The sequence below is a fragment of the Carassius auratus genome, unplaced genomic scaffold, assembly GCF_003368295.1.
Source record: "Carassius auratus strain Wakin unplaced genomic scaffold, ASM336829v1 scaf_tig00017776, whole genome shotgun sequence".
Lineage (NCBI taxonomy): Eukaryota > Metazoa > Chordata > Actinopteri > Cypriniformes > Cyprinidae > Carassius > Carassius auratus.
The window spans coordinates 1-15,231 of NW_020524816.1; the positions used below are offsets into that span (position 1 = coordinate 1).

Consider the following 15,231-nt stretch of genomic DNA (forward strand, 5'->3'; position numbering starts at 1 on the left):
TTATTAAAGGTCACACAGGCTAGTACATTTTCCCCATTCCTTTCCCGTTAATTTTTGTTGCCACGTTTCAAATGCATTTTTTACCTATAGGCTACTTTTTTTAATATGCATGATTTTTACGCTTATCCAGACCCAGATCAATCTTAAAATAAAAAGTATTAAATGTTATTTTTTCTTAAAAAATTGCTTAAGCAAAAATAAAGAAATAAACATTTCTTGAAACATGAAAATGAAACAAACATTTAGGCTATAGAAGTTATAATTTCAATAGCTATTCGTTTAAAGGTCTAAAGGTTTCATTTCCACCATAAAAAATAGTTTTGTCCCAGATAATCTGGTATAATTTGTAATAAAAAAAATCATCAATAGGCTGGATGAAAAATGTGTGAAAATATTCTTAGAGTGTGTCTATTTAGAGGCCTTTCTGTGAAATTTTGGGGCCCCTCAAGGACCACCGAAAACGATAACCTTTCAATAATCGTTCTAATTTGATGAGAATAGTAAAATCCACACGTGGCTTATATAAATGTAAAAACGTGAACTTCGTGTTGCTTACAGCTTACATAAAATAATAATAATAGAAAAAACAGAACTTTGCTGTCCGTTGGTGTGGACGCTAATATTGTTTTTGGTCTCGTGGTGAACGGTCATACATCTTTAGCGGGACAAAAAAAGTTTATAGGTAGGCTGACATGTTATGCCATAAATGTAAATTCCGTAAAAGTAGTCTTGGCCACATGAATATGGTTCACATCCAAAGCAGTTTTTATGGTTCTCTTCGCTTTGCTCACACAGTAGCTTTAAAGTTCAACTCGAATGAACTGTACACGAACAGTAGCCTGTTTATTTTGTTAGGCTGTTATGTTTATAATTGTAATGACCTTTTGTCTTCCGGTTCCCGATAAGTGGAGGGTAAGAAGAATCTGGAAAAGGCGTATCAGTTGTTTTGATTCGTTTACCGCGATTAGATTCATTCGACGGTGTTCCAGGGAAATTTCACGTGACACCCGCTGCTGCTGTTCAGGCGTCATCAGCGCACGTCACGTTCAGCGTCTTCTGTCCTCGGTCTCCAGATGCCGGAAGTTGTTCATCACCGTGGCCCACCTGTTGCCTTTCCGATACTTCCTTTGAATTAATTGTGTTTGAATGAAGGCTAAGTAGGGGTTTATGGTAATGATGCACATGCCTTGCATGAATATTATCTCTCTCTCTCAATCTATATACTATGAGACATATTTCAGCACCCTGGATAGAGCTCACAAGGTCCCTAAAATGATCTTTAAATGGCTTATTTGTATTTTTTCTTTTAAACTACTAATGCAAAACATTAACCTCTAACCTATATTTTACTGTATCCCCTGTAGCATTACAACTAATGAGCATGTAGGCTTTTCTCTGTGAATCAACTCAAGCATTGGATTGTTGGCATGGCAACAATCCTCAGAAAACTGCAGTTCTCAAAGCTCATTTTCATATCTTCACTGTCCTCCGGAGCAAAAGGATTTTCATAGTCTGTGCCGCTCCACTGCTCAAGTAAATGAATGAATGACAGTAGGCCGATCCATACTGACAAGTCATTTGGAAACCATAGCGGTTTGGGCTCTGAAATGAACCATTTTTAGGGATCTTTGGAAAACTCCAGCACTTCACTGTGGTGTTGCAAATGGGTGAATGTCTATTATACTTAGACTTTATAATGCCACTGAACTCAATCTGTTCAGTGATTCCAATGATATAAGTCACTTGAGTTTGCAACTAACAGTAATAGCCTAGCCATTTTTTCCTGTTACTGTGCCTCCAAGTTCTTCCTTCCTTTGTGTTTCCTCTGTCAGGTGTTGTGTTCAGTCACAGAAGTGGGCTGTGTGTGAAAGTGTCCTCTGGGAGAGTGTTTGCACTCACACTGGCCTCTGCTGACTTATGCACTGTAATCTCTAGCCAGCATTAAAAAACACCAGATCGCAAAAACCTGAGTCAAATGAAAAACTGAGAACAGAAAGGAGCAGAATTTTTTTCAGGGTTGGGCGATGAAATTTGCAGATGCAGTCTTTATGTCCGATATATGCGCCTTCTTTTCAGTTGAAAAGTCAGCAAGCATCTGGTTAGGAAAAAATATGATGTTTCAAATGTGATTTCCAAAACAAGGAATAATTTTGTGTAGCCTACACAGTTAGTGTACTTAATTGCAAAATCAACTACATTGTCAGTGAAGAATATGCCTAGAGTAAGATAAGTGATGAGTAAAGAAAACAGAAATCTGCATTTTGCTAATTTATGCCTAAAGTGTAAAAATAGTATTTGTTAAGTTAACTAATTTTATTTAGCATACTTAAAACGCTAACAGTAAATTTATGAAATTACAAGTTATAGTTTTATAGTTTCATTTGTCTACCTAATTTAATTTGTCTATTTAAAACATTTTGTATGGTTATTTGAATGTCTGGGTCTAGGAAAAGGGTAAAACCAAAGTGTTATTTTTTAAAATAAAATTAATACTTTTATTATTAGCTACTATTAAGGATGCATTAAATTGGACAAAAGTGAAAATAAACTGATTTAGAATTCATTTTATATTTCAAATAAATGCTGTTCTTTTTAATTCATCATAGAATACTGAAAAAACAATGTATCATAGTTTCACAAAAATATTACACAGTACTGTTTTCAGCATTTAAAATAATAATAAATGTATATTATAATAAGAAAACAAAACGGTTATTTACAAAATTGCCGTTTGGTGAGCATAAGAGATTTATCTTATTTTTTTTTTATTTAATAATCTTTTATTTAATATAGATTCCACTTCATGACAGATTTAACTTACAAATAATAAGCCTTACATTATTTTTCAACAAAATGCAAACTTCTCTTCTAAAATTCTATTGACCTAAGATATACCTTGAATATATGACCATATGATATTATCCGAAATATATATGTTTTTATTTAAATATCATGGTATATAAATATTGCTGGTGTACAGACTAGTGTTATTTTAGAATAATTTATAACATAACATATTTTGCATTTAACAGTTTTCATTTTAGCTAATTTTTAGTGCTTTTTTAGTGCATTTCATTAGTTTTTAATATTTCTGTTGAGCTTAATTTTTTTAGTACTTTGTAAAGTACTTAGTTGCCACAAAAGCAATTTCTTATTTTCACTTGTTTTTAATCAAAGCTTCAGCTTCATTTTAACAAAAAAAAAAAACGTAAAAAAAAAAAAAAGTACTTCTCTGCATGTTTCATTTATGAAAGTGTTCAGGTGTTCGAAATATATAAAAATGTTTATTACTTTACAATCATAAAATTAATTTAATCAGTGTCAACTTTATTTTCTTTTATTTAGGAGATTTAACTTGATTTTTAAAGTCAGTTTAATATAATTTGTTGAATTACTTTTACAGCCAATTTGAATACTTCAAGTTGAAGGGCAAAAGGCAGGGGCACAGAGGATGAAAATTTATGCAAGAGATGCATTGATTCATGCAAATAAATTTACTTCACTTTACCACTCTGTCCCTCTTTTGCCCTCTAGTGGTTTACTGTAAAATTAAAAGCTTTAGTGGTAGATGCAGAATCATCAAAAGTTCAGTTTGACCTTGGCAAAGCTTTTTCTTCTTCAACTATTTATTCTGCATCTCATTTGCTTATATTTAAGACAAAAAGTCAGAAGGAGATGGCAAGGTTGTTGTGGGTAATTTACAGAGGTTATTTGTAACAGGATCACAGCAGCTGTTGCATAAGAACCTGCAAGATTTCTTGCTGGCAAACACACACACGTCTCTCTCAGAATAATTATGACTTTCCATGTCACAAGCTCTAATAAATCAGCAATATCACTGAGTGTAGAAACAACTGAGGTACTTATGATTTAGAATCTGTATGTGAAAACTTCAAACAATGCTGGTACAGAGGAACAGCAAGTACACAACAGTGCCCCAACACAAAGTAGTCCAGAACTTTACATTACAAGCTTAAAATTTGGACCTAAAGGAAATTGAAAGCTCAAAAACAATCTACCCAGTGCAGTATCTCATTCATAAATTAAGCCACTAAGCTTAAACCATATTAAACAACATTTTAATTTTAGATACTAGGTTTATTTGTACCAACCACTCAATACAATAAAGCTATGGCCAACATTTATTAATGAAAAACAACAACAACAACAAAAAAAAACAATCTTGAAATGAAATATGTGAATAATAAACAGAAAGTCAAACACAAAGACATCTGTTTATCAGGATATTCACTAAAATATTAAAGCATATTTGCTCTGACTTTATGCTATTTCATCCCAAACTAATGTAATGTGACATGTTTGAGCTCTGATGAACTCGACTTTTCACATTGAACTAGCAGAGATATTTGGAAGCTTATTTCTACCAGTGATTAAAAAATAAGACTCTCAATCTCACAATTCATACATTCTTTCTTAGTTTTTACATTAAAGTTTATATCTCACTGTTCAGACCTTTTTTCTCAGAATTGCCCATAGGCCTGATAAAAGAACGATGCATTTAATGTTCTGCCTGCAGATGGGACAGATGGGTTGTGGCAAGGCCTGATAGCAGTGGAAACAGCAGCACAGGTGTCTGCAGTCCAGCAGCACATGCCTCATGGGTTACTTACATACAGGTTCTCAGGTACGTCCACTGCATTCTCCTCCTCTCCTGAGCCCATCAGTTCAAACTCGCTCCTCATGTTCTCCTGCTCCCATCACAGTTTCAGCTGGCGATAATACCTGCGTCCCGCCCACATCAGCATGGCCACACCTGCCAATGCACAAACACACGCCAGCACCCTGAACACCCCTGCCTGCCCTTCCTGCTCCAGACGCAAGGTCTCAAAGTCGTCTGTCCTCAGGAAGTACTCTGAGCCGTCAGTGGGTGGGCGGATTTTTGGGAGGCAGTCTGTGTCCAGGATGAGCTCACCCACTGCGGTCAAAGATGCGCCCACTTTCAGCATCTCCTCTATTTCAAGATGACCTTTGGGCTTCTCTCCACACAGGTTCTGACCGGTCAGGTCAGTGAAGCCGTAACTGGCCTGGTGGAACTTTTCATGGACGATTTGCAAATTGGGACCCGTGGCCTCCAGGGGACAGAGCACACGCACAAACGCCTTGTTCACACCCAGCAAGTTAAAGGGCACAGCATTCACATGCTGGTGAAGCACACCCTTGCTGTCTGTCCTGAAAGATGTGACATATTTTCACCATCATTACTCCAGTCTTCAGAGTCACATAATCCTTCAGAAATCTGAAATAATATGCTGATTTAATGCTCAAGGAACATTCTTTATGTTAGGAATGTTGAAAATAGCTGTGCTGCATATATAAAATATATAAAAAGAATATAAAAAGAAACGTGGTACTTTTCAAGATTCTTTAATGAATAGAAACTTCGAAAGAACAGCATTTATTTGAAATAGAAATGTTTTGTATTATTATAATCAGTGTTGAGTAAAGTACTTTTAAAACTAATGCATTAAATTATTGAGTAACTCCCTGAAAAACTAATACTTTGCATTACGTTACTTTTGAGTGACTTGTAAAATCTTGATAGGGCTAGCTAGTTTGTTTTTAATATAAAAATTGTATCTTTTCCTTTAACAACAAAAGTGAATTAAATATGCCTCAAGCTGAAGGAAATATAAATTAATGTCTGTGCAGTAGAGAGCGAAACTCAAACAAATCGCATGAAGAATATGACGCAGGAGAAGAAAGTTCAACAGTATTTAGAAAAAAACTAATTGAATGTGTCATTTCTGTGGTTGAACTGGGTTGTCAAAGGTCAGTTTTAAAGACACTGGTTCATAAAATTATTAAAATAAATTCTTAAATGATATTTGTCTAAACATATTTAATTATTGTTGATACTTCCTAGTTTGCATTTGACATTTTTTATTCATTTCGAGGGATACTGAATCTATTTTTGTGCAGGTGAGATGAGTAAATACTAGGGCCGGGACTTTAACGCGTTAATTGAGATTAATTAATTACACAAAAAATAACGCGTTAACTAAGATTAATTAATTCCAGAAAAAGAAAATTCCCGCATTTTTAATAACTTATTTTTGCACCGCGGAACGTTTCTCACTGGATGAGTTTCGGCGGACCGATTATACTGGAGCACCAACTAGCGTTCGCATATCACTGCAGCACATCGAGCCTCAAGTATCACCTCAACGCAAAACATATAGCAGCTAGCGTGGACTTTACATTTTATGTTGAACTATGTATTATTTTGTTGGTGCAACTGGCAGTTTATGTTAAACTCTTTATTGTTTTGGCCAAGGTTATTGAGAGTTGGACTTAGTATTTTATGGCCTCTGAAGCAACAGAGAGATGTTTTCTAATAGTCAGTGTTACCAATGTTCTGAATGTATTGTAATTGACAGTATTGTGTTTTACTTTTAAAAAAAAAACACTTTACAGAAGGTTCCAGCACCTATAAGCTTCCTGAATTTCTGAAATGTACTATTTCTAAATTGTTTCTAAATATGCTATTGCTACACGTCATGGCAAAAATTGCACTGGTCTGCTAGACTTGGTTGAACAAAAATAAATAATATTTTGTTGCTTAAGCTTATGTATCCAGTCATTATTCAATGGTATACTATAAATCCATGTGAAAAAAATTACTTCTCACTGTTCTCAGGTCAAATATTTATATGCGATTAAAATGCGATTAATTTCGATTAATTAATTACAAAGCCTCTAATTAATTAGATTAATTTTTTTAATCGAGTCCCGGCCCTAGTAAATACATGTTAATATTTAGTCTATTACAACAGTAAGCATCATGGTAACACGAGAGTTGTCAGAAAAGTCACGGAAAACAGTAAATGGAGTTATTTATTTGAAAAAGTAACTCAAATATTTCCTTCTAAATTAAAAAGTAATGCTTTACTTCACTGGTTACTTAAAAAAGGTCATCTGATTACGTAACTTGCATTACCCCAACACTGATTATAATATCTTTATTGTCACTTTTGATCAGTTTAATGCATCCTTGCTGAACAAAATTCATTATTTATGTGTGTGTGTATATATATATATATGTATATATATATATATATATATATATATATATATATATGAGCAAGAGACCAGGACTTGCCAAGTGCGTGCAGAACTGCTCCACACAAGTTTGTGTTCTCGGAGGACCAGTGTCTGGATGACACCCACAGTGCCTTCTCGAAACGGACTCCTTAAGGGTTCCCCTATGGGCTGCACTGTACCTACAGAGAGAGAAAGTGAGAACAAGTCAGTGGAAGTGAAAGAGAGATCCAGTTATATTCTACGGATCAGCTAACTCATTAAAAAAGGGAAAATTAATGTTACCCTCAATGACCACATACTGCAGACATTTCCCTGGTGTGGCATTCAAAAGATCTGATAACTTTTCATCCAGCGGCAAAACTGTAGCTTCCTTGCATCAAAAACAAATTTGTTTCTTTTTTAGAAAATTCTCTTAATCTTATGTAGCAGTTATTTTAAATCCAAATAACTAATTCCAAGCACTAATTTCCCATATTTATGGTCTAAATCATCATTTTTGCAATGTTACTCACTTTAAGTTTATCCACAGTTTTGCATTTCTTCCTGTAGATGTAATAAAACAGTCCAGAGAGAGCTACACTTGAACCAAAACACACAATCTCCATTGTCCAGATGGGGAAATCCTCTATCTTCCTCCTCACCCTCTTCCTCTTCTCTTGACTACTGAACACAGAAGGAATTCATAATGAACAGGAGTCTGGCCCAAGATGAATCAAGAGAACCTATGGTGATTTAATTCAGCATATATTTTCAGTCATTTTTACTATTTACGTTTTACTGTTCATTTAGCAAATGCTTTTAATTACATGAACACAGGTTAATTTCTTTAGCATCCCTACATAGGAGTTCACAGAACGTCCAATTTAAATAATTTATATCATGGGGCAAGTCTCTACAAATTATTAATCACCTAACAGACACAAACTGAAATAAATTAATTAAATAAATAAATAATAAACGTAGATGTTGGCTTAAGATCCTGGTTTGAAAATTTTAAAATATTAAAGGTTATTAAGTTAAAGGTTAGAAAGAACCTACAGATTAACAGACAACATTTTCTAGCTGATTACAGACAGTCGCAGAAATGAAAGACAAAGAGACGACAAAGCCTTGTTAGTCTGTTTACATTTTGGAATTGTTTGACAGCTGGCAGATTTGAACATTTCAACTATGCAAGTCTATGCAGTCTTAGGTGTTTTGATCGTCGATTTAAGGAAAACCGATTTATTAACACTACCAACACCATCACAACAATGAAACATATATAACAATAACAACAAATCACCAAACAAGGCAAAGCATGTGTAGGCTGTCAAAATTAAAGTGACATTTAAGACATTTTAAGTCTTTAACCTTAATACTTTGAACACGATGAGAAATGTACATCTTATGAATAAACCTAAAGTTCTGTCTAAAACAACAGAAATGAATATCGCGTGAAGAACAGGAAACTACCTTTAACACTCACGACACTCCCGGAAACGGTGACGATTAGGGGTGGGGTTAGGATTAGACAAGCAACCAGGTAGCGATTTTACTGTCTATGATTTGAACGAGGGGGTAATAATTTGGCAGGGGGTCAAAATTCGGCCCAACAACGGCAATGTTTAACTCATTAGCGACAGTTTCTATTGGCCGCTAAACGTAAGCCGTCCGCCATATTGTAACGGTCAACTTGATTCACCATAGTAATAACTGAACATTCAAAATGTTACACAATCCTGCACAGGGCGGCTCTGTGTGAGATAAATGACGTCAAGTTGACCGTTCCAAGATGGCTGCCGCATCTACTAGTTTGACTCACGTGGTACGTCAACGCGCGTCCTGTTACCTTTTTCACCTTTTTGGGTAGCTGTGAATTTTACTTTAATTTGGTGACACAAATTTATGCAGCCAAACACATATTAACCTATACGTGTTTTTATTATGATAATGAAAAAAAAAAAAGTTTGTCCTCTGCAGTTTTATATAGTTTATATATTTTAAATGAGATGTTTGAAACATTTTGCATTTAGAATTCAGAAATAAGTTGAAATAATTATACAAACAAACAAGCAAGCAAGCAAATAAATAAATATGTCTCGATTTGAATTTTCATGTTTTTTTTCTTACTCTATGGACTTTTAATTTGGAACTGTTTTTTGAATCCGGCACACGTTTGTGTTTGACTTTTTTGGTTTGAATCCGCTGACTTCATCAAGGCGGCCAACATGGCAGGAGGAGGGAAGAAGAAATCCTCTACTCTACCGTCAACATTTCAAAAAGCGCTTTCCTCCGTATGGCAGGACAAGCACATGGTGTTGTTCAAAGCAGAGTACACGTTCTTGGTCACGGCCGTCAAATGGTGCCTGGAAATTGGAATTAATATATGGGTAATCCAAAAAGTTTCATGTAAGTGCAGTAGAATCAGTCACTGACATGACCATGGAGGACTGAACAACTCATTAATGAAACAACAGACTAAAGAATCACCATACTGCTTGATTTCTGTGTTTTCAAATAGGATATCACTTCATGCTGTTAATGCAGTTGTTTATTCATTCCAGTGTTCATGCATAACGTTACTCAACTGTTACACCTAACTTCCAAAATTACAGTCTGGTTCAGTTTGTATTTGATCCGTCGAGAAAGGAACATGTGTACATTACCACAGCTCTTGTCTGTCAGTCACACTAGCACATCATATAGCCAAAATGACAACATGACACGGCATCGCAGTATGCAGAGAGATGCCAGTTATAAATGTCAACGTGATTCCTGTGTTTAATGATGTGCGTGCTGTGTGTAGATACAGAGATCGACTGGAAGGCGTATATGGATGAGGTGGAGGGAGTTATTAACGGCACGTATGACTACACCCAGCTGAAGGGTGACACGGGGCCGCTGGTGTAAGTGTCAACACAGAACATGTAGAGTATTCCAGCTTTTAGATGTCCAGTATTACGTTACTTTAGAAAAGTAAAAGGTTCCAGATTACAAGTTACCCTATTGAACATGTAATAAGTAACGTTATTGTTTCAAAACTGATTATTGTCAGACTTTAAAAACCCTTCATAATTAATTGAATTAAGATTATGATATATTAATTTTATAGCACAGCCACAACAAAGTCAGACTTAGTTTGAGGTCATTCTGAGGTTAAATACAGTTTTAAAATAATAACAAGATATAGTTTAAAAGTTATGAGTCTGTTTTTAAATTCTAATCTTTGCATAGCTATGACAGAAAACACTGGAATCAAACAATGCCTTGGCAACAAAACGAAAATGGATCATCTTAAATACATAAACCCTTATAGGAAATAAAACTGTTATAGAATAAGCATGTGTCCTAATAACTGATAACTCCCCAACACTGGCAGCAGTATGACATCGAATGAAAATCTGTTCATCAATCATTTACTGGATTGTATACTGAATGTGTGTTTCAGGTATCCAGCTGGTTTTGTGTATGTATTCACTGGGCTGTATTATCTTACTGATCATGGACAGAATATTCGTTTGGGTCAGTATGTGTTCGCTGTGTTCTACCTCATCACCCTCCTGCTTGTGTTCCGCATTTACCATCGCACCAAAAAGGTAATTACCCCATAAAATTCAAATCAATGTAGTTTTCCATTACTGTACATTCTGTTCAGTCACTTTTTGTTTTTTCCCCAAGAATAGCCAGGATTTTTTCTCAAAGAATTTGAAATACACAAACCACTGTTCAGATGTTTGGAGTCAGTAAAATTACATTTTAAAGAAAAATCAGTTTCACATAAATTTTGTTCTTCTGTGAACTTTCTCTCCATCAAAGAATCTAGAAAAATGAATCAGGGTTATATATTACGATCAGATATTAAGCAGCACAACTGCATTTCAACATTATTAAAAATAAGACGTTTTTGAGCATCAAATCACATGCTTGTTAAATTGATTTCTGAATGATCGTGTGACACTGAGGACTGGATTATTCAGATTTGCATTGCAGGAATAAATTACATTTTAAATTAGATTAAAATTAAAAAAGATTATTTTAAATAGTAAAAACTAGTTCACAATATTTTTGTTTTTACTGTATTTTTGATTAAATAAAAGCAGTCATGGTCAGCATAAGAGATTCTTTTAAATATCTTACTAAATGTATTTAGTTTTATGACCTGTATATCCAACTTCAGCTAAACAACTATTGCAAGAAAATAAACGTCTTAGTAATAGTGCTTGTCTGTTTATTCTTCTCTAGGTTCCTCCGTATGTGTTCTTCTTTGTCTGCTGTGCTTCATATCGGATTCACTCCATCTTTGTCTTGCGTCTCTTTAATGATCCGGTGGCCATGATGCTGTTATTCGGAGCCATCAATCTCTTTGTGGATGGCCGCTGGACTCTAGGATGTGCCCTCTACAGGCAAGTAGAAACATTTTCATTCTATATGGAGTGATAGATGAATGGTAAGAGAGATTTTTGACTCTTACTTTTTTCTCTCTCTATGCCATTAATGTTACCACTACTTCAGTACAATGTTTCGATGCCTGAACTCTTCAACACTGTAACACTTCAACATTTCAGCATTGTGTGTGCATTTAAAGTATATATTTTTCTGTGCTGTGGACAGTTTAGCTGTGTCTGTGAAGATGAATGTCCTGCTCTTTGCTCCTGGTCTTCTCTTCCTCCTCCTGTGTGAGTTCGGTCTATGGAAAACTTTACCCAAACTCACTCTCTGTGCTGCAATTCAGGTTAGACGCTCAAACAAACCCATTCACATATTTAAGTGATTCAACTTTTTTTCCTATATATATATTTTTTTTTACACCAATTTTTATTGTACCACTCTGTTTTTCTCCTTTTCAGCTTGTACTAGGACTGCCGTTCCTCTTGGTGAACCCAGTCGGCTATGTTAGTCGGGCGTTTGACTTGGGCAGGCAGTTTCTGTTTAAATGGACTGTGAACTGGCGTTTTCTTCCTGAGGATGTGTTCTTGAGTAGATACTTCCACCTGGCTCTGCTTTTGGCTCACATTACTACACTGGTTCTGTTTGCACTGAAAAGATGGAAGAGGTACAAAAGTCAAAACACTACAATTAAAGGTGCTGTAGGATTGACACTGATTGGTTGAGATAGGTATTGCAGTCCAAATTCAAAATATTGGAGATGGTGTTTTTTTCAGAAACATTACAACAAGTTTTGAGGCCAATGTTAAGAACTAAATACACCAAAGGTCTTTTTGTCTTTCTGACTGTGTCATTTAAAAATTGTGTCTATTACAGATCTGGGAACAGTATTTGGTCTATTCTAACAGATCTGTCTGAGAGAAAAGAGACTGTACACAAGCTCAGTGCTGATCATATCCTTTTTATGGTTGTTTAAATCAAATTTATGTTGGATTGGTTTCAAATTATTTAAAATAACCCTGGCATTCCTGAACTTTGCACTGTTAGTCCTAGTTGATCTGATGAAAATGGTTCCTTAACTCAGATCATACAGACAGTTCTGGTTCTTTTCACTTCTAATTTTATTGGCATGTGCTTCAGTAGATCACTGCATTATCAGTTTTATGTGTGGTACTTCCATACGCTACCCTACCTGCTGTGGAGTGGAGGAGTCAAGAAACTTGCCCACCTGCTCAGGTAAGACAGACTCATGTTTTTATATATATATATATATATATATATATATATATATATATATATATATATATATATATATAATATCTGTGTATTATTTAGTTTAGTTCATATGTTGTCTGGGAGTATATGTTTAGTTGCTCAGAGATAATTATTATTCACTCTCTTTTAGGGTGTTGATTCTGGGTCTGATAGAGCTGTCCTGGAACACATATCCATCCACCAACTATAGCTCTATATCACTGCATGTCTGCCATTTCATCATCCTGCTCTGTTTGTGGCTCAACCCAACGCCAGCTCTTCCATCTCAGAAGTTAGACAACAAGGCTAAGCGCCATTGAACCTCAACCTGACTGGGGCACTGTTTGGGATGATCCCTGGCCTCCAGCCCTGTCTACAAGCTCCTGTACCAGAGGGGGACACGGGGCCAGGGACCTGTGCCCGGAGCTTGTATCATGGTTTTTGTTAATGGAGGTAGTGTGAAGTTACTATACTGGGGTTTTACAAAGTTTACATGCTTCTCATGATTCTTAAGGACTAATGTGATGCATAGTCAAGGATGTTGGAGTGGGAAATGTGAATGAATCTTTAATGGAAGGAAATTCATTTTTATGTAGCATATCAACACAGTTGACCTTTAAGACCTCAAAGATGTCTTCTTGTTGGCCAATTGACTCATTCAGTCCAGTTTATTTGTACAAGATATTATATATTCACCCAAAAATTCTGTCATTAATTACTCACCCTTATGCTTTTCCAAACCCATAAGATCTTCATTCAAGTTCAGAACACAAATGAAGATATTTTTGATGAAATCCGAGAGCTTTCTGACACTCCATAGACATCAGCACAAATACCACAAAACACTTACTACCTTTCTGGGTCTTGAACGTGGTAGTTTTGTTATTGTCTATGCAGGGTCAGAAAGCTCTTAGATTTCATCAAATTTTTTAAAAAAGTTTTCTTTTTTGGGGTGTACCATACCTTTAAGCTCATTAATAATTATTCAGGGATTTTTTCATATAAATGGTTCACTCAAATATTACAATTATGTCATCATTTACTCACTCCCATGTCGTTCCAAACCTTTCATCTGTGCAACATAAAAGAAAGGCATTTTAAAGATCTTGTATGTACCATTTTATGGAAAAACAAACAAACAAAACATAAAATATCTCTTTTAAGAAAAACCTTGGTGAGTAAAGGATGGCTAAATGTTCTTTTTTTTTTTTGTGAACTATCCTTTAAGTAGTTGATTTTTCCAGCCATGCACAGTTATGTCTAAAAACTCAACAGGATCATATTGTTACATTTATAGGGCACAAAGAAACGGCATAGATCTGCTTTTCTGCTTTTTTTCTTTTTAGTAGTTTGTTTTCTGTCTTTGGTCTTTCTTTTTTTGGGTTCTCTGTTTCTTTTCTAGCACGAAGAAAGAGAGATTCAATGCTGAAATGCTTCATATTTAGAGTGTGATTTTTATTTGTCTGTGATATAGTGTGAATTATTGTTTTTATGAATCTTATTCTTATGATTTGCTTGCTTTTGGATTTTTTTTATTTGTTTTTTGCATAATATGCATTTGCTTAATCCAAAGGGTAGTCGGTAATCACAATACAACTGTTGTCCATGATTTTATTTCATTTCCCAGTTTTTTGACAGGCTCATGAGTACAAAAGTCTGGGCAAAACAGATGAACAATTAAAGCCCTTACTGTTTGAAACAACAGTATCTTAAAACCTGAAGAAGTGTCATTTGGAATCATTCAGAGCATTTTATTGTATTGATTTGTGAGTCATTGAAAATAAAGTCTCAGTTTCATAACATTCATAGTTACCATGGTTCCGATTCTTCCTATGATTGAACATGAAAAAGCCCAAGGTTTTGCAGATTATTTTTGTGATGCTACCTGAAAACTCATGCTTTTAAGCAGACTCCAAAAAGAACAAACTAAATACCTAAATCCAAAATATCTCAAGAAGCCTAAAAGCAAGCAGTCATTGCCAAACACACAATTCAATTTCTGTCAACAAAACAAAAAACACAAATGAGCCTACACAGATACAATTTACCAATGTTGTTTAGACTGTTTATATGCTTAACCGCTCTAAAACTGAGAAATACTGACAGAATCAGTCAATGCTGAAAAGGTGGTTTAAAATAAATCAGATTTAAAACGCGACTAAACTAAGAAATAGATTCATCAAGTTCAAACAGCTGTTGTACACTTAAGTTCAAAAGTTTGGGGTCAGTAAGATTTTTCAAATATTTTTAAAAGAAGTCATAATGCTCACCAAGGTTGCATTTATTTAATCAAAAACACAATATTTTTACAATTTGAAATGTTTTCTATTTTAATATATTTTAAATTGTAATTTATTACTGTGATTACAGAGCTGAATTTTCCGCATTACTCCAGTGTCACATGACTGTTCAGAAATCATTCTTATACGCTGATTTGCTGCTTAAGAAACATTTAATGTTATCAATGTTGAAACCAGTTGTACTGCATAATATTTTTGTGGAAACTGATATGTTTTTTTAAAGATTCCTTTTAATTAATAGAAAGTT

At 34.8% G+C, this 15,231-nt stretch overlaps 1 protein-coding gene and 1 pseudogene across 1 annotated transcript; one reads left to right on the forward strand and one right to left on the reverse strand.

Annotated features, from left to right (window-relative positions):
• Positions 1 to 4,139: 4,139 nt before the first annotated feature.
• On the reverse strand, positions 4,140 to 7,847 carry LOC113075857 (mitochondrial ubiquitin ligase activator of nfkb 1-A-like; annotated as a pseudogene).
• Positions 7,848 to 9,242: 1,395 nt separating this feature from the next.
• On the forward strand, positions 9,243 to 13,404 carry LOC113075849 (dol-P-Man:Man(5)GlcNAc(2)-PP-Dol alpha-1,3-mannosyltransferase-like). The gene is made up of 9 exons (XM_026248509.1): positions 9,243 to 9,453; positions 9,851 to 9,950; positions 10,493 to 10,640; positions 11,287 to 11,447; positions 11,656 to 11,776; positions 11,892 to 12,097; positions 12,307 to 12,383; positions 12,522 to 12,666; positions 12,836 to 13,404. The coding sequence occupies exons 1-9, from the start codon at positions 9,273 to 9,275 to the stop codon at positions 13,002 to 13,004; spliced, it is 1,308 nt and encodes a 435-aa protein (XP_026104294.1). The 5' UTR covers positions 9,243 to 9,272; the 3' UTR covers positions 13,005 to 13,404.
• The last annotated feature ends 1,827 nt before the right edge of the window (positions 13,405 to 15,231 follow it).